General features: G+C 40.1%; 1 protein-coding gene across 6 annotated transcripts in view; it reads right to left on the bottom strand.

Annotated features, from left to right (window-relative positions):
* The window catches only part of palm2akap2 (PALM2 and AKAP2 fusion), an 88,403-nt gene that overhangs the window by 59,691 nt on the left and 7,984 nt on the right, over window positions 1–20,728 (bottom strand). For 5 of the 6 annotated variants that reach the window (XM_005729236.1, XM_005729237.1, XM_005729238.1 and 2 more), the window contains exons 2-3: window positions 18,412–18,463; window positions 5,147–5,227 (exon numbers count right to left, since the gene is read on the bottom strand). In XM_005729236.1, the coding sequence (XP_005729293.1) occupies window positions 5,147–5,227; window positions 18,412–18,463 (133 nt within the window). Of the gene's footprint in view, window positions 1–5,146; window positions 5,228–18,411; window positions 18,464–18,706; window positions 18,758–20,728 lie in introns of those variants that run through there. The other variant, XM_005729239.1, reaches the window with a different exon arrangement.

Below are 20,728 nucleotides of genomic sequence, written 5' to 3'. Positions count from 1 at the left end.
ACACACACACACACACACACACACACACACACACACACACACACACACACACCTAATTAAATATTTAGAAACTCACTTGGTGGCAAGTCAGTGCATGTAAGCATGTATAATCATGGTCACAATGATCTGCAGCATTTCAAACTGAGCATCAGAATGGGGAAAAGGTGATTTAAGTGACTTTGAAAGTGACATGTTTGTTGGAGCCATACAGGCTGGCCTGAGTATTTCAGAAAGTGCTGATCTGTTGGAATTTTCCCACACAAAGATCTCTGGGTTTATAGAACATGGTCCAATAAAGAAAAAAAGCCTCGTCGATGGCAAATGTCAAATGATAACGGCCAAATTGTATATGCAGGCAACGGGTTGATGCAGAGCATCTCTGAAAGCACAACATGCAGAATTTTGAAGGGGATAGACAGCAGAAGGCTGTACCGTGTGCACCGTCTTTCAGCTCAGAACAGGCTACAATTTCATGGGCTCACTAAAATTGAACAACAGACGATTGGAAAAATGTTGCCTGGTCTCATGATCTTGGCTGCATCATGCAGGTGGTGAGGTCATGAAATCATGGATCCATCCTGCCTTGTATCAACAATTCAGGCTGCTGTGTGGAGGTGTTTTTATTAGCACACTTTTGGCTCTAAGCGCCTTGAATCAGCCTTTGTTGTTATTTTGCGCCATATAAAACAATTCAATTGAACTAAATGTAACTTTAGTACCAACTGAGCATCTTTTAAACACCATAGCATACCTGAGTGTTGCTGCTGACTTCATCCATCCCTTTATGACAACAGTGTATAGCATGCTGCAAAGCTCAAATCATCTAAAACAGGTTTCTTGAACATGACAATGAGTTCACTGTACTCAAATAGCCTCCACAGTCACCAGATCTCAATCTCAGTGTTTCCAGCACCTTGTTAAATGTGTGCAATAAAGAGTTCTGAAGGGGAAAAAGTGGTTCATGAGGTGCTAGCAAGTTGCACTGTGTCTGGTGAGTGTATGACAGAAATATTTTGAAAGGCAGTTGCACAACCTGGTTATCAGTTAAACCGAACAATTTAAAAACTATGTTCTGCTAAATTTTCCCATCCATGTTTGATTTTCTTGCACTGCAGTTTTCCATCACAAACATTAGTGAACTTCTAAAGTAAACAGCTAGTTTCAAGTTCATTAAGCAAATTCCACATTCCACATCGAGATCACAGCGGTATTCTCTATATGATTTAGAAGCCATCACTTATTCAGAGATGCATTGTTGGTTATATTTGTGCCTGACCTCTTACCAACACTGTGGAGTTTTATCAATACCATAATATATATATAACAGCTTTCCGTAGCATTTCAGCTATCAAAAAGCATTGGTGAATAACTTGTTTCCCCTGAGAACCAGACGGCTCTTTGCTTCTCTCTCATGCTGTTTAACAGACTTTCCATTTCCTGTTGAGCTGTGACACACAACCACTCTGAACTCGGCTATTAAAGGGAGGGTTTCAGGCTGTTATGAATGTCTGTGCTTGTCATCAGAAAGTGAAATAACCAATTTATCAAAATATGTAACGCCCAGATGGAGACACTGCTTCAAAAAGAGAATTCATGGCCAAGGTTAAACTTTGCTCTGAAGTCATGCCGATGTTTACAAAGTTCCAGACTCACATCATCGCCTCCATTGAGAAGCTTGAATCATGCAGCCCAGAGGTCCTTATCAAATCTCTGGGCTCTAGTTCCCGTTTCCTCTCCCAAGCCACTGGGTCTCCAGAGAGCGCTCAACAAAGCCTGCTTCATGCTGCCTGGCAGCGTGGCACTTAGAGGTAATGGCCATTAAATGGAACTGTGTGACCAGATGCTGATTACATCTGGAGTTCAGGCCTACTGGTGTTGTATGAAAGAAAAGTACACAGATCATTAATCAGGCTGGATTCTGCAGATAGAGCAAACATATTCAGATTAAGATCCATTCTGACCTCTCTTGGTTTTTCATGTATCTTTAGGGAGCATGAGAAGGATAGTAGAGTTGTAATGACTTTTGAATGAATCCAAACTTATCACAACCCTTTAAGGCTGGCTCCAAATGTGAGTTCATCCATAAGACTTGTAAGGTAAAATGCACAATCAAGCCATTGACTTGAAGTTATGCTTATTGTATTAGTGTCTTTTGGAGCATTTACAATGACACGAATTAACCGATTTATGCACCACATCTGTTCTTGTTAAACGAATAATATAGCATTTTGCATAACATGGCAATGGCCATCCATCCATGCATTATCAATTGCTTATTAGGGGCAGCAGAGGAGGCCAAGGTGTTTCCAAGCCAGACGAGACACTTCACCTAGGTGGCACTGAAGGGACAGATGCCTGAACCACCTCAGATGAAGGAGCTTCTCCCCTAATCTCTAAGGGAGAGCCCAGGTGTCCTTTGGAGGAAGCTCATTTCTGCTGCCTGTAACCAAAATCTAATTTCTATAGTCGATACCCACAGGTCATGAAGATTGGGAATGGTGGAAAAATAGATTGACCAAGGAATTTACAACTTCACTTTCCTGCTCAGCTCTCTTTTCACCTTAACAAACTTGTCTACATCACTGCAGATGCCACATCAATCACCCTGTCAGTGTCCCACTACACTGACCACTCACCTGTAAACACGTTTAAGACACTTAAATGCCGCCACTTTGGATGGAAACTTGAGTGGCCACTTTACCTTTTCTTGGCTGAGAACTTCAGACTTGGTACCAACTTTAATCCAAGTAGCTCGACTCTTGGCTGCAAACTACCGTACTCCAATATAAGCTGGAGGTCATTGCTCGATAACGCCAACAAAATCACATCATCAGCAAAAAGCAGAGTCGAGCTCCCGAGACCATCTGAGAACACCCTTCAACACTTAGCTGTGCCTAGAAATTCTGTCCATACAAATTATAAGCAGAATTAGGGACAAAAGACCCTTTGGTGGAGTCCAACTCCATCCGTGATTAAGTTTGACTGTTAGAAATGTAAACCAAGCTTTCATCGCAGCTGAACAGGGATTTCTTTCCTTAATTTTCAGAGTTCACAAAACAAGGATGGATGCCAGAATCTGAGGCTTCAAAGCAGAAGTGCAGAAACCAGTAGGTGGCATCAACATGGATGTTTTCAAAGTTAAGTTTTGTCATTTGCAAGAAGACTAATTCAAACTTAGCTGAAGTGCCACTGAAAAGTTGGTAAGTGTAGCACTGTAGCACATCAGTGCAGCACTGATAAAACAACAGTGGCTATTAGTCTAAATAGCAGTCATCGCAGTAGTCTGAAATGTCAGCACTTTGTGTCATGTGTAATTTGTTATGATTATTACTTTCAGTGAAGAATAACCCAGATCGGGTCAAATAAGAAAACAGACATTAGAAAGAAGCACTGATTCATCAGCACTTTCAAAGCAAACACACACACACTCAAAAATGTTACGTTTAAAATATGCATATGCTTAGAATGATAAACACCCTTTTGCAGATGAGCCCTAACTGGAAAACTCGACTCTTCAGAGGGCTCAAAACCAAATATACGAGTTACTGTAAACCCCAATTAGTGGCTGAACTGCACTGCATGCTTTAATGAAAGTGCACATGTCTTGAATCAATGTTTTTGTTTTGCCCATGTTCCCATAACTGGGTGTTAAATGGTGGAAAACACTAGTATGTGGAATCAGACTTATTTGATAAAGGATTCATTCATGCCAAGTGTGTTTAATGGCTCTAGTTAGCAAATGGAATGCATTTTTATTGCAAATATTAAAACTGGTTCCCATAGATATTTATGTAGTTTAATGAGTACCCGCAGCTATTCTCTTAACCACCCTGCAACTCTGCAGCAGCTACGGCTGTGGGATTTTCCTAATATTGTCTTTTGAAGTTAAACCAATTATACATCACCAGAGCAGCACCATATTTGACTTGTGTTGCTCATGCACACATTTTATAAACACAGTGACGACACTTAAATAAAAGTCCAGTGACATATAGTTTAAACAGCGTCACATTGTGTGTCAAAGCTCGAAAATTATGGGATGCCTCAGTCTGTTGTGTCTCCACCTGACAGTGGTTTGGTTGGGTGAGTTTTGTGTACAAGGTCAAATAATTCTTTAGTAGCTGAAAGAAGAAGTCCGCATAAATTAGAGATGCCTGGAAGCTGCTCATTTTATAAACTCATCATGTGTCAGCAGCTTGTGTCCTCTGTCCTACGTTTCATTTGGACATCAAATCTGTGTTTACTTGAAACAAAAATCTTGGCTTACCGGTAGTGGCTGGCATTAACTATGAGGGGATATATTTGTGTGTTTGGATTTGAGTGTTTTTCTGTAAAGAAGAAAACAGCCATGCCAGGGCCTGCTTAGCCAAGGGAAACTCTTGTTCTAATAGGCCTGCACACCAGGAGATACTGAGGTGGAATCACTAACATCTCAGCCAAAAACTGACAAACACACTCGCACATGCTCATGAGTAATTAAACACACTTGCATGCAGAAAAGCAGCATGCTGAAATGAGACAAAACAGTTAAGGAAGCTGTCAAATCGATCTATCTCTCAAGGGTTGAGGTTATGTCTAGATGAAGAAAGAGGATAGAGCAATAACTCATAAGAGCATCATGACTCACGTCTTTCCCCTGTGAACTACTAACCCTAATCTGCACTCTTCACCTTCCCTTCACCTTTACGCTGACCTAATTTTAATCAACCAGTACCTTAGTCAAAAATGTATCTCTCACATGCTCACACTGTTTTAGCTCAGCTGTATGCAGTGCATTCAAGTAATGAATAGCTCTGTGTAACACGAGTAAGCAGAAAAGTCTGTAAGTACATCACAATCCAGGACTGAGTGAATGTTGGTATTTCTCTGTCTGTTGTCTTTAAAAATGTTAATAAATATATAATTTTCAAACTTAGCCCTTACAGTGGTACCATAAGTGTTATAACTGAATTATGCAAAGATGGATAAACAGCTACTGAGCATGTCCAGGGTGATATTTCTTTGCACATGTGCACATAGACAGGCGATGACGTTTTATTGCTCTAATATAAAAACAACAGGGCATAATCGTTACTTGAACTGTAAATAATACTTATACATATGTATCATATGTACCCAACATATGTATCATAAATACACAACATACCTTGACATGTTGGAGCTGCAGCAGCAGGTCATCAAGCTGGCTTCTTTTATCATCAATTTCAGTTTGCCGCTTCCGTTTCTCCTGTGAGACAAAGAAATGTAAGAGTTAAAAATCAAAGTGTTACTGTTGTAAAGTTGAGTCTTGAGTTTGTAGCATTTAATATTGCCTGAAAAGAATAAAAGTAATGATGTCACAGTAGAGCTGATGCTTGACTTCCTCTTTTAGCTGCTTTTCCAGAGTAGATCATCTTCCTCCATCTCCTATCTCTAACCTCTTCCTATGCCACACCAACCCTCTGCTTGTCCTCATTCACTACAACTTCTTTTGTGGTCTTCCTCTTTTACTCCTGCCCGGCAACTCCATATTCAAAATCCTTTGTCCATTATATCCATTCTCTCTCCTTGCCACATGTCCAAACCATCTCTGCCTTACCTCTCTAACTTTGCCTCCAAACTCAACCTGAGCTGTCCCTCTGATATACTCATTTCTGATACTGTTCTTTTATACATTTTACAGAAATCTATACATTTAATTGTCTGCCTCTATGTGTTAGTCCTGTGATAGACTGGCAACCTGTCCTTAAACCCTATAACGGCTGAGATAAACTCCATCCCCCTCATGACGCTGAATTGGATAACTGATCAAGAAGATGGATGGATTGTGTCTGAATTTTTGACTTATGTCCTAAAACATCTATTGTGAAATTTTGACCTTTTGGCCACAAAATTCAAAATTCATCTTGGACTTTGAGGCAATGTTCGTGCCAAGTTTCCAAAATTCCCATAAGTAGTCTTGTGAGATGTGAGATCTGAGGGATAAATGGATGAACAACTGGAAAACATAATGCCTTCAGAGACAGCTTTCAGCAGCGCCTAGGCATAAGAATACAATTGTTTTATTGATTGAATGTGTTTACATTTTAATGGTGCATTTCAATCTGCAAGACAAAGATCCCTTTGGGACAAGTTTAATGGAGAGATTAAGGTTTAAACAAATTCAGTTTAGAAGTGTGCAGAGACTGAAACGCGATACACTGTCGATCTCAGTTTAATAATGATAAGGTGTGGTAGAGTTTACTGGTCGAGTTCTGTCACGGATGCTCCAGTAAAGCCAGATTTTATTCATAGTAATTGTTTTTTCTGAAAAAAAAATTCGACTACACTGTACGCTGTCCGCATACTGTACATATGTGCAATTAAATGTCTCCTTATGAAGACATGGGTAGAAATATGGTCCAAGGGGCATACACAGGAAGGAAGGAAAGTATTAGAGAGGTTGGAGGTGAAAGCTTATTGAGGTTTGAGAAGGGTTAGTGCTCACAAGCCATATAAAGAGCAGAGATTTGGCCTTGATTACTCCACGTGGCACTGTCATTGAACTTGGGGTGGGAAGAACATTCCTTTATGTGGAGATAAAGGATAAATAATGGGTGGGAGAGGAGGTGGGTGCATGGTGAGTGGAAGGTTTTAAGCTGAAAACAAAGAAAATACACACAAAAAACTAGAACGATTAAAGCATGCACATAAATGCATGGAAATGTACAAACAAAGCAGGTCCCAGTATAAGCCTGCTTCGGGATGACGAGCATGAGACAATGTGGATGTGTATGTGGCTTCATCTCTCCCACTCACTACTCTGTGGGAGTAGACTGAGGATTTCTGGGACGTTTCCTGTTGACTAAATATAGCCATAAGGGGAAACCCCCCAAATATGAATGAACCTTGGACCATTTCTCAGACAAAGTAAGTGAAGACTGATGCAGAATAGAAAAAAGAGGAGAAGGGAATACGGAGCTGAATACAATGGAATAAAAATAGAGCAGAGGAGAATTGAATAGATGTTATCAGGAAACAGGTGAAAACAGAAATAAAAGAGTCAATATAGAAACAAGATAGGTAAATGAAAAGGTTGGGGGACTTGTTGCTGTTGCTTGTGATGTTTCAGCATGTAAAAAAAATACAATTCTGTTACTTTAAAGACCCTGTGACTGCTCTGCATCAAAATCAGCACCTCTCCAGCATTTTCTCTGCCTAAGAGTTTCTAATGTGGGTGGAAATGAGATCCCGGGCTTTATTTTTCCTGTACAGGGCACACAAACACTTTGGGCACAAACACAAATTTTCCAAACAGAAATACTCAAATAAAATTGTCCTGGTAAATCATGCCAGGGAGTAATATAAAACTGTTACTGGCAGATTCTACATGCACCTCTTTGTTTGCGCACAACGTGTTACTGAGGGCTGCCTAAACATAAAGTTTAAGCGCAGAGGCCTCCCTGCTACCTGATCCGACTCACCAACAGGTATTGACCAGCTGACAGCTGACTGGCCTTTTTGCAGATCTGATAAAGTTTCTAATCATCGATCATGGATCTCCAGCATGCTGCCAGGTGTACTTATGAACACCTTTACACTTGAACATGGTGTTTGTTACTGTAATCAGCACAGAAATCTAGTAACAAAACTCCACTGTGACCAGGCATGCTGTTCCCGAGAGGGCCACCGTAAAGCACACCACCAGAGACTCAAAGAAGATTCAGTCTTCTGGACTCTGTCAGTGCAAATGACAGCCAGAAAACATTCCCCAACAGCAAGATTACCTTCCAGGCCTTATAAGCACTTTAACAAACACCAAAGTCCCTTTAGTGGCCTATCCAATCCAGTCATATGTGTCTCATTTGGGCTGAGCCCCGTGAATGAAGACCTGGCGTCCTGAGTCAGCTAAGAGATTTGACCCTTGTATCCATTTTTCCCTAGAAGTCCCTTGCCTTGTGAGACCCTACCAGGTGCCAGTTGCCTCTGACAACAAAGCTACACTCATGGGTAGACTAAAGCGCACAAACCACCTTGATCCTTGAAGGGGTATCACCAAGTCTTCTACATAATTTATCAGACATCTGTTTTTGAGATGTTATCAAGGAATGTTTTCAGAGTGTGCCCAAAAAAAAGAAAAAAAGAAAGAAGAAGAAGTCTGCTCTAGTTATAAGCACACAAACCTTTGACTTTTTATTTTCATTTGCTTTTTGGTGTAGTCAACCACACTGGTTAGAATTAGGAAAAGTTCATACTTTGTGCAACAATATGTAATTTTGCAAAATGAGAGTTAGCTCAATTACTTGGTTGCTCATACTGGTGCAAATTTTAAATGCAATTATTCACGGGTTAATTTATGCTATAAAACATAATTAGAGGCTATAATAACAGCTTGAACTAATGACATGTGGGATTGTTTTTGGGAGGAGAGCGCATCTGAAGGATGCTCACTTATCACAACATTTATAGCAACATTCAACTGAACTCAGTGGTATTATATAACAAATTTTCCTTGGTAATATTTAGCAGATGAAAATAATGTCTAAGAAATGGAAAGTAGACCACACTTGAGTGAGTCTGGATGTCTCTGTGTATGTGCCTGCCAACTAAAGCTATTAAAACCCGGCGTCTGTGTTTGTGATAGGATAAGAAGTAGTTTGAGCAGGAGCAAATGCAATTTTGTGCCAAAGTGTGCACCAAAATTACCCTGCACTGACTATTCAGCAAACCCACAACCTCAGGTGTGCCTCTTTTCCAACTGTGGTGCGAACATGTTCATTTGGTGCCAGGAAATTACCAAATGGACCCAAGATGGAGCACATAAAAGCTACATTTGGACCTGCTCTTTTCAGAAACAAAGAAAAACAAGAAACCCCTGAAAAGAAAGGTGCAAAACTGCTATATGACTATAGCAGACTATCAGAACATATTATTAAACTGCACACAGGCTGTGAAAAGATATACACCAAGTCTGAAGTCATTTCTCTCCCTCTGTCGCACACACAGACACACACATACAGGAGCAGCCTACACAGCGGCATGGTTCCCATGGTTGGCGAAGTACAGTCAGAGAGCGTAAGCAGAGGTATGGTCACCAGATGTCAGGGACTGTCGAGGACATGTGGTCAGGGAATGGGCAAAACACGCACGCAGGCAAATACACGCCCACATGAAAGACACAAAAGCAAATAGACTCACAGGCTTGAATACGTAGACAGAGAAAAGCCCACACTAATATACTCTCTAAATAAACAGCACTCAGTCAGTGTGTGTGCTTTGTACGTCTGACAATCATTTACTATATAGGAATGCATAAGCACAGATGATGGTTGACATCGCCAGATCAAAGATGGTTTGGGTGCCATTTGGTTTTCATCATCATATCCCAGAAATAAAATGTATAGAGCATCCCTGTCCACAGAAAAGCTCTGCTGTCATGTAAACTGTAGAACTGGCTACTGAATATAATACTTTAAAATAGTGGTTGGTTGCTAAATAGAGAACATTTTTGAGAGACCTGCAGAGTTTTCTTGACAATGAAGTAATTGCTTTTGTGTAATGTTAAAAATGGCACTCGAATTACCAAATTTGGTGGAATAACTTTTACTAATTTTGAATAGATAAGTCTGTATGAGTCTGAACTGTAACAGTAAAAGAATGTCTTCAATAGAATATGAGGGCTTAATAAAAAGTGAAATAAGTTTTTTCCCTTGTGGAGTTGAACAGGCAGGAATAATGACCCCGAGCCCCGCTCTGTTCACTGTACTCTCTCTGAGTGGTCACATCCTCCTCTTCAGAAAAATATGTTGACATTCTTGGTGACACACTCATGACTTCCCACACTCTGACTCACAGTGTTTGGCCCTATTTGGCTTACAGGGCAGCTTGTATGCAGAGCGTATATCTTTTTTGTCACAGTCTAAAGGGTGAAGACATTTGTGTTCAATAACTTAAATGATTAATCTCCAGTGTACAGTTTACTTTAATTTGTCACAGTTTTGCTGGTGTGTTTAACCTCACAAGACAACCAAGTGCTCTTGATCGAATTTTCATCCTAAAGAGCTAAAATTTCGGCAGTGAAGATGAAGTCAAATGTCAGTTGTCTGGTTACATTTCCTGTAAATTTAAGCTCAGCTCAGTGAACTCTTACTCTTTTTTCCTGTTCAGTTGATAGGAGAAAAAAAAAAAAGAACTTAATAGGCATAGTAGTCGACATCCTACCAAACTTAATGTTTGATAGGAGTTTCCTGTGAGGGACAGGAAGTAATTGACAAATTACACGATCCTTACACACAGATGAACAGCAATCACACCCATCACAGTCACAATCTGCGATCACACCAGAATTTAACTTACTAGATTTTAAGTGAATATTCATCTACTCATACACTTTACTACCCAAGTAGAGTCTGTGTGTGCGCAATAGTAGTCAGCACTGGGAGCATGAATAACACATTTTATACCGCTATTTAAAATGCACACATTTTGTCTTAAATGATTCAGGGGTGGGGCTGGAGCCAATCCGATTGTTCAGTCTGACGTCACTAGCTGTGTCTGGGTCTAAACTCCGCTGCAGGTCCATATATCAAACGATCACTGTGGCATTACTGAGAGTTGAAAAACTGTCTAAAGTCTTTCATCTTTAATAAAATAATCAGCGTTCTGCTCTACCAGGTGTAACAATTGAGTTTAACATCCAGGCATCCATGAAAACGGAATTTATGACATTTAACGGAGTTAGAAGTTAGCAGGGAGTTAGCTCGCTAGCTTCTATCTAAATACAACATAGCATGTCCTGACTGCGGGGTTTTGGAAACAAATTAAAACGTACAGCTCTGCTATCACTTCCAGCATAAATGAAGACAGAAAACTAAACAGCAGTGACGTTTGTAGGGTTACTGAAGTTGGGCTAGCTGGTATATAATGATGTGCTACGTGACCGCTAGCGACACAGCTATGTTAGCATAATATAAACATGCTAACTTTTTTTCCACTCGATAAAAGTTCATGTGAGTGTTCTCGGTGGTCAGGAACAAATGTAATCGCATGGCAAGATGCTGTAAAAGGACCAAACTTCAGCCAGGAGAACAACTGAGATAATCCATCCACAATACGAGGTTAGTCATTCATATACTGCTGCATGGGCTGGGCTGTAGTTACATCCTAAGGTTTTAAAAACTGAGCTTAAATAAATGATTAGTTGTAATAAAAGCCGAGGGAGGTCAACAGTGATCACTGACTGTTTTAGGAGCTTTTTGAGATTAAATAGAAGAAAATACATAACATTAAACATGTTAACAACACAAAAGCCATATTAAACGCAGACTACTTTAGGCCCGGAAGTAGGATTCGTCGCGTCATCACTGAACAACCGGATAGCAGCGGTTCCCAACCCCCGGGCCACGGACTGATACCGGTCCGTGAGTTGTTTGGTACTGAGCCGCGAGAGTTGAGGCTCGGGTGTGAAATGTATTGTTTTCAGAGTTTTTATCATTAAGTCAGTTTCCTGTGTTGTAGTTGTGTGTTTTATTTTGAAAGAAATGTTTATGCGTTACCATAGCGACCAGAGAGCATTAAGGGTCAGAGAGGAGGATGTTACTCTCAATGTTGTTGGCTCGTTTCAGGAGGATGCTGGTAACAAAGTTACACAATTACACAGTGAATTCACATTTATTATATTTACAAAATTTTTGTCTTGGTCATATCATTTTATTTTGTTGTATTTATCCGCAACACCTTAAAGGCCTGTTCGTGAAAATATTTTCTGACATTAAACCGGTCCGTGGCGCAAAAAAGGTTGGAGACCGCTAGCCTATAACTAGAAGTGATATGGGGCAGACTCATTTCCAGGCTACTTCATTAAGGGGAATAACCTTTAGTGACTATAGGTGTGCCTACATCTTCTGTCTTTTCTCCACAAAGCCCAAATTTTTCAATTACTATATGCAGCACACCGTTTTCACTCTGAGTCCAACGTTTAAATAAAAGGTGGAATACATTAAATTAATTAAAAGGTTTTGTGTGTCATCAATAACAGACAGAAGTCTGGATTTCAGTGGGGAGAAGTACAAAATCAATATAAAATTAAATATGACATGATAACTTAACAAAAAATGAATGTGATTGATTGCTGATTGAAAGACTAGGTACACTGGCCAGGTTAAAATTCTTTATAACAGTTTAATACATCTATGCTGGTAAAATAGGAGCTTCAGTGACCTCTCTAAATTCCTCATGGAGGGTATTTCAGTGTTGTGAAGGTCAACCACTGTTCAGCTGCTAGTGAGGGGAGGGGCTGTGTGCCTCCCTGTAGCTGCTGTGTGAAACTGTGTGTCAACTGGAAAAGTTGGTATGAGACTTTTGAGAATCATCAATCACAACTCTGCCATGTACCATAACAAACTATAATGCAAAACTAAAAAAGCTGTGCTGTATGTTGATCCAATTTACTTATCTGTTCTGTTGGACAGTTTGATTAACAATTCCCAAGACAGACGTGGGCTTGAAAGCAAATTGCTTGGTTTATAAACAACATTCCACACTAGTGGTGCACATCTCACACATCGATGATTAGCTCAGGAGGGTATAATTATAATGTGATTAAACAGTGATGTAACTCCAAGTATTAAAGTTCTGCTGATGTTGACTTAGTGAACTGAAGTGGGCTACAGATCAGATAGGTCACATTCTGTACATGCCAACACACCCAGCACAGAAATCTCACTGTGAAGATCATCTTCCATTCTGCACGCAGGCATACCTGACAGCTTAGAGAACAGAGACTGAAATGGACCTGTGGTTCAAATGTCATGGGTTTGATTCTGCACTGATACCGGCTAAAAAGATCTCTGCACAATTCTATAAGCCATCAGCTAAAACCTAAAGTGTGCATGCATAAATTTAGCATTGAAACAATTTATAGATTAGTTAAGAAACAAAATCAGCCACAGTTAATCAAAGACTATTTTGGTAAGAGCTGTCGTGGGTCAGGGTTAGCAAGTGTTGCAGAAAATAGTTGAAAGTCTATAGTTTGAAAGTATACCTTTCACTAATTAAGGTGGTGGCTATATGAACTGAATAACTACAATTCAGACATTTCTAATTTGTTATTATGCCTAGAGTTAACATAATGCTCACTTGGCAAGGTCTTAGCTAGTGCTTGTGCACAAAAAATGCTAAATTAGCACATTGCTTAAACATCCTGCATGCCGTTGTCATGCGATGGCAGCAGGTGTTGACGTCATTCATCATGTCCTCCTCTGAGGTGATCCAAGTATCCCTACCTTTAAAATCACATGATGTAAATATACATAAACACAGCAGAGTTTCAGTTTTTTAAATTTCTCCAGACAGCTTTTACATGAGTATCAAGCAATGCTGCTGCTTATAGTAAACCACAATGCATTTATTTTGAGACCTATGAAACTGTCATTAGGTATAGTTGCTAAAATGACAGGCTGACTGTTCTTTATATGGAGGACCGAAAGTGGCACATTAACTGATGAACGAACGAAATAAATCCATAAAATATTATTAAAAGTGAAAGTTATTTTTTATTTATTTTTTTACATATATTTACATTTGTGTTTTAATTAACTGAGAAATGCAAAAAGAAAATGCTGAAATAAATGAATCTGTGGAAATTAACAGGGAAATATTCACAGTAGCATATAATACACTACAAAGCACAAAGGTACAAAGTAAAAAAACAAAAGAAAAACATAAAAAATGAATACATTTATAAAAACTGAATCGCAAAGTGAGCTCCCTTCTATAGAGCTCACTAAATTGGAGCATGTTGCTCTAATAGGATGCCACAATTACGAGAAGTTTGTGACATTTCTTCCCTCCGTCATCGACTGTGAAATGCTGAGGTTGCTATGTGCTGAGGTGCATAGAAGTCACCCATACTCCGCTACCACACATAAAGAGTTCTTTTCCTCCTTCGGTATTAATATCAATACAAAAACTGTGTCGGGGACTTCATGGCATGGATTTCCATGGTCGAGGAGCTCCTGTAGGTGCGACACATCTGTAATACAGTTATGATTTTGACATCTTTGGTCCTCCATACTTCTGCGGTATTTCTCTGCCCGGTCACTCTAGATTGTTTACTATTCAACTAAGCCCAAATGCAATGTGGATTATTTCAAACCCGGCAGAGCTCACTGCAGCTGAATCCCATCCTCTCATGTCTCAAGTCTCTGTGAACTCCAACCCCGCTCATTGAAACAGACACACACACACACACACACACACATAGATAGAGGCATACCAAAATGTCCTGTTGGCCCAAGGCAGCTGCTGCTAATTTTAGACGGCATGTAACGCCTGCCGTGCCCCAGACCTCCTGCCGCTCAACAAACCACGCCTCCTCTTCCTTTCCAATATGAATTTCCCCCAGGAACACCCCCCACCCCCATAAGTTACCAAAGCTCACAATCCAGACCTACTCTAACCACCTATCAGTTCTCCAGGATCCAGTTGGCTCATTGGAGACCTTTGGCATAAATTCAGGGAAAATATTGGGCAATTTTATGTGGGAAAACAGACTTAACATATATGATATATTATTAATTAGTTTGACCATTTCTGTCTCTTCCATGTCAGCAAAACTAAAGATATGCCTCTAAAATGGTACTTAAGCCTGTGAACACCACTGAAGGGACATGTGTGGTTTAGTAAGAAATGTCTTTTGGTGTTAGCAAATGATTGACCCAGGAACAAACAGTTTCCACTGAGGTAATAATAGTTTTCATAAATATTGTGAAAAAAGAAGACAAAAGAAAGTCACAAATGAAAGCTAAGCCTAAAGTTAAATAGAAAAACAACATGTTTCAGTGAGAATTTGCCAGTTTGGAGGTAAGTGAAATGCACAAACTGAAACAACAAATGCCTGCAGGCGGCCCAGCCCCCCACTTAACTCAACCCATTACCCCAGCCCTCCACTGCAAGCCGTAGTCACAAATCTTAATGCCAAGCTCTAGCTATAGCATCCCCTTCAGCTTCACCCTACCCCAGGCATACTTTTCTCTTTTAGAGATAACTAAGAGAAAATCAGCCACTTTACAGATCTTGGACAAGATCAATTTCTGGTTGAACCCACGAAGTATTATAGATCATAATGGAACATCAGGCTTGCAGTGCTGTGAACCATACTAAAGAGGCAGCAAAAGATCCAAAGGTTATCTTTTTAAATGAAAAATCCAAAATGCTTGTCCTGTAACTATCTCTGTGTTGCTTCTGGTTCAAGCTGATGTCAATGCTTTGCTTGCTGTCTTTCCCGAAAATGCACATTCCCATCATCTCAATCCTCGTGTACCACTTCTTAATTTCCCTCTGACTTGGCCCCGAAAAATTTGTGGGCTTGTGTGCAGTTTGTGTGTGTGCGTTGGAAGGGGGGGCAGCTAAGAGTCCAAAGGGCTGAGGTCATCTATGTAAACATATCACAGACACTACAGAGAAGTCCATGAATGAGCGCAGGCAAAGACTCATAGACTTTTACATATGCTTTGCTGTTCCATGCTTGTGGCTTGTACGCCACATGGGCAACAGTTAATTAGAATGATGAAGCACCCGGTATTCACTGGCTGATCTGGAAACCACATGCAAGCCCTGGTAAAAGCACATGAGTTTACCAAGACACACAAACACACATGCACACACACTCACATCAGCTTTTAGGGGAACCCTGGCCAGGCTGAGCTCCATCTGACTACTATAATTACATAGTAATAATACACCGAGGCCTGGATTTAACAACATGACATCACAACTGTTTCCTAATCTAACCAATTAGTAGCCATGGAAACCACTTGCCACTGGCAGCTGACAGACCCTAATCACTATCAGACTGTGGGAATCTTTGTTTGCATGTGGGATGGACAAATGAGCCACTTAGCTAATTAACTGTTAGATTAAATGCTGGTAATTTTGCTGTTTCTTTGTTTTACTGATCAATTAATGCTCAAAGCAATATTATTATCTGAAGAACAAACCAATCAGTGTTTATTTTCTCTTTAGAAGTCACTAATTTGGTTGTCAGCACATAATAGACAACAGTTGCTGGTGTTAAGTGTCATTAATTCTTTGTCTAAACAGGAAATAAACTGACTGTTTACATGCCAAGAAGACCAAAGTGCTCCTAGAATACCTAAAGGAAGATGTGAATCATCTAATGAATTCAGACATCTTTCACATCCATTAGCGCCATGCGTTATTAATGAATCTCTACCGTAAATTAATTCTTTAATAACAGATGTCTGCTACCTGATTGTGACTTTTTATGCAGTTTAAATGGATGGTAGTGGCCTCAAACTTGAAGTCAGTACCATGTGATAAAGCAATGAAAATGACACTGTGCACGGCTCATACACAGAAAAGACTGTTCCGATTTTCTGAGGAAGCCTTCCATTTGTCTTAAGATCTGCTAAAGTATTGATGAGGATGGACGCTGATGGTGATGACAATGAGTATCAATTATTGATGAAATCATGAGCATGTCAGCTGCAGACCGCAGACGACGAGTGTGTATATATGTGTGCACGACATACTGCTCTGCAAGGGTTTATTCATGCTTATCCAGAGAGCCAGTCAGACAGAAATCACCTCTCTATATCTTTGCAGAAGACAAACAATGCTTGCTAAAATTCCTACCACATGACTAAACACTTGCACTCGAATGAGTCAGAAGAGGTTTTTATAACTTTGTCCAGCTCCTGTATTTACTCTTAACCTCCGCTGCTTGGCTAAGTCTTCGGCTTACAGAGCGCTCAGTACTATTAGTGTAATAGTAGCCCTTCTCTATTTAAGTGGCTGGTTGGGGCTGAAAGCTATTAGCACTATTATTGTCTTTGATATAGTGTATACACACTTAGCTGAAACAAGACAAATGTTCATTTAGATGAGACAAAGAGGCCCAAGTGGTTTAATTGTATTCAGCGGCTGCCCATTACTATATGTCAAAGCTCTTGGCTTTACAGTGGGATCTCCAGTGCTACCTGTTAAACTACAGTATCAGCAAGAGTCAGAATATTCTGCAGTTTTTCATGGCCTCATTCAAGAAACCAAAACTCATTTGTGCTATTTATTAACTGATTTTTCAGCACTTTAGTTTTAAATGTTCAAGGATTATGCAAGAAACAGAGTCTTTTGCTTCTGCTTGTTTGAGCCGTGAGAACTTTCCACTCTCTTTCTAAAAGTCCTGCATTGGTGTAAGTGCATGTTGCCTGGTATGGCTGCCATGTTTAAACATGGCCAAAATAGTTTCTCCATCTGCTGCTGCTGTGCCCCCACCCCAACCACCACACATACACTTGTGTATAAATGCGTGTGTGTGTTCCTGTGCCTCTGAGCGTCTTAAGTGTGCGTGGTATGCTGTGGTTCCTAGCTGGCGCCAAATTTAGTCCCAGGCAGTGAGCCTCGGTATAACTGTTGCTCTAAAGTCCCATCATCCCCGAGCCAAACGCTTCCACAGATGCCTTTCTGATGGTAAAACACAACGGCAACTATCAAAACTTATTCTAGACTACCGAACAACTGGGAAGCTAGTATACCTCAAAACCTGACTAAAAAGCTGATTCTCCTCCAAGTTGTGGAGATGTGGATGTCAATGACAGCTGACAGGAACCACAAGACAAACAAAGCAGTGTTGTAAGACAGACAGCTAGTAGGGGAATACTGCACATTACAACTAGTGCAACAAAAATCGCTTTGTTTTATTTGATTAAAATGGGTGTAGGAGGCTGTGATGTCATGCAGCAGGGCTTCCAACATGTTAAGCATATTCATATGTATCTCCTTGTTGCAAGATTTCTGTCAGAAAAGATCACTAGCAGTGCCCAATTTATTTTTTCTTCATTAAAACTTCACTATAAGGAAACAGTAATGACTACATATCAGAATATGTAGGCAAACGATTATCTGCGCAGACATGTACAGATTCAGTTTGATCATGAAAGCCAACTTCTTTTAAGTTTGATTCTTATGACATTAATTTGCCTAAACATTAGATAAGATAACCTCTAGTCCATGTTTGGGTTTCATCCTTGGATCACTGTGACTTTCCATCTTTGTTTTCATGTCATTTAACTTTATAAGTCAAAGTTCAGTACACTTTGGCTGGAAGCAATGACAGACAGAAAAGTGGGTACCAGTTCTTGCCCCGAGTATGTGTTTCAGTGACACTAAAAAGTAAATGGCAATAATACACTTAGGGGGAATGGCAGGCTATAAGAGCAGAAAGGACTGGAAAACTTTTCTGGAAGCCGGAGGTGTGAGACAGCCATGTGAAATTTTATACTGTGAATGAAAGAAAGCGATAATGCTGAGGTGAAACATTATTTCTGACGGACACCGCAGACCTCACAGACAGAAGGTCAAAGACACGTAGAGAGAGAGAGAGAGAGAGAGAGAGAGAGAAAAGAGCCGAGCAAAGAAAACAGAGTGACTTACCGCCAAGGCCTGCAGCCTCTCTTTGTGGAGTTGAGCCTCCTCACACGACATCCTGAGGGGGAAGCAGGGGAAAGGGGGGTGAGAGGAGAACAAGAGGTGAGATCGGGGAAGAAGGAGAGCTGCAGTCCCTCAGTGAGAGGTAGGAAGAGAGGTGGAAAGTAGAGGAGAGAGAGGGAGACAGGGAGAGGAGGAGGAGTATCCAGATGAAGTCTTTTCTCGGCAATAATCCAACCAGAGAGAGGAGACAACGGGAGAAGAGGCTTGCGCTGAGAGGAAGCAAAGATCTCTCACTCACTGGCCATGTGCCCTCACACTCAGCCCACTGCTTGCATTTGCTGTCTCTCGCTCTCTGTCTATCACCCACTCTTTCTTTTGCGCTCTCTGTCTCTCCTCCCATTTGTCCCCTCCCTCCCTCCCTCCCTCCCTCTCTTCTTTAGGCATGAGCCATGTGTGATTAAACAGCTGGGAGGAGCAGCTGAGAGAAGGATGGTGAAGGAAAGGGAGAGAGAACTAGCAGTATGGAGGTCGAGCTGTGTGAGAAAACAGGGGGGAGAAAAAGGAACGAGGTAGAGAAAAAAACAGTGAAATCAAAATTGCAGAAGTAAGGAAAACAGAAGGAAAAGAGTAATTTGTCAAATTTGAAAGATGAACTCCCCGAAGGCGCTCAAGAATAGACAAGACAAGAAAAAAAAAAGGAAAACTATAGGACTATTTTCCCCCCTTTTTTCAGCAGTTTTCCTTTCTCCTTATCCTAAAGGTGACTTGGATGTAAGCCGTCTTATTATTGAGATCAGTCAACAAAGTGATACCTCCTGCCATAATCACTGATCACTTGTTAGGAGCAGGAGATAAACATACAGATAAGGAAATCACTGTTTAGGGGGATTAAAGCATTAAAACCTTGCCTTTTATTTCAGATTACCTGTAAATAATTTTTCTTTTTACTTTTGACTTTTTGACCAATCTAATTCTATCAAAAACATCTGCACAATGGTGCCATAAAAGCTAATCAGTTTAGTTATTGTGGTTTTTCATTTCCTTTGACTCACGACTTGAGTCAAAGCTTCCTTGGAACACTTGCAGGATGCTCTGGTTACGTCTAAACTCTGAGCTCAGAAAACTGTGTGTTAATCCACTGACAAGTAACAATCCTTACTCATATCCTCAGTCCTTTTCTTTGTCCACTTCTAAGCTCAGGTTCTCTTCCACTTCTCTTAACATATGGTGTACCACAAGGTTCTTTATTAGGGCCTATATTGATTCGGATATTTCTGTTATGTATGTTTAAAACCTCAGTTTTTTTTTCTTGCTTTTATCATTTAAGAAATATGGTCAAGTTGAGTTCCATAGTGTCAAGATCTGAATTAAAATGATTGTAATTCCTTGGAACATTTGCTGAGGAACACTGACTAAGCTTTGTATGTACTCACTCACTGTTACTAATTCAGTTGCAGTGAAGAGTGCCCATGAACTTCAGAGTCCATTTAAAGATTCTGGTTTTGACTTTTATATCTCTGCGTGGATAAACTAATGTATACATGAGTGAATTTATACCTCCATACATTGCCAACATTTCCCTGGTGTCATGTGATCAGAACCTGTTCAGCATACAAGGTTGGAAACTAAAGGAGACATCTATGGATGTGTTATTACTTGAAATAGTCTTATCTTGTAATAGTGGAGTAGGAGATAAAAGTGATCTTGTTGTCACCCTTTATGGACAGCACCCAGGGATATTTGATCCCCAGGGTGCACAGTTCAACAGCAAAAACTGTCCACCGATGGCCAAAGCAGACATTGTTTCCATTTGCTATGGAAATATTGATCTTATTATTTAACTGAACTTGTATTTGTGTCTTTCAGAGTAAGCAATTTAACCTCCTGACACTCAAGCTATGGTTTGGGATCCAGTTTTACTTTGTACTATCTATTTGTGATTAGTTTGACCTGGTTAGTAAATGATCTAAACTTCCTCTTTGAACAGGAAATCGTTACTGCTTTAGAAATTTGTTTAATGTGTCTCTTTAAAAACGTATGCTCTCATCAAGGTCAAGGTCAAGCTAACTTTATTTATACTCAAAGGCAAGGTAAATTTGCTTTACAGAAAAATGACAGCTTTCTCATATGGAGAAAGGTGGTTTATTTTATACCACAACAAAATAAGGTCAGTGTTGCTTCACAAAATATTACACTGCAAAATCTCCAGTGTTAAATTGACACTAGAAAGTGTCTATATGTGTCCACTCTTTTGAGTGTTAAATTAACACTTCTGACAGTGTTATATTTCTAACAGTAAGATAGTCAGTGTTAAAGATTA

The sequence above is a fragment of the Pundamilia nyererei genome, unplaced genomic scaffold (genome assembly GCF_000239375.1).
Source record: "Pundamilia nyererei isolate P.nyererei 1_Seehausen unplaced genomic scaffold, PunNye1.0 scaffold00032, whole genome shotgun sequence".
In the NCBI taxonomy this organism is placed as follows: Eukaryota; Metazoa; Chordata; class Actinopteri; order Cichliformes; family Cichlidae; genus Pundamilia; species Pundamilia nyererei.
This window is presented reverse-complemented; position numbering and strand designations above follow the sequence as displayed.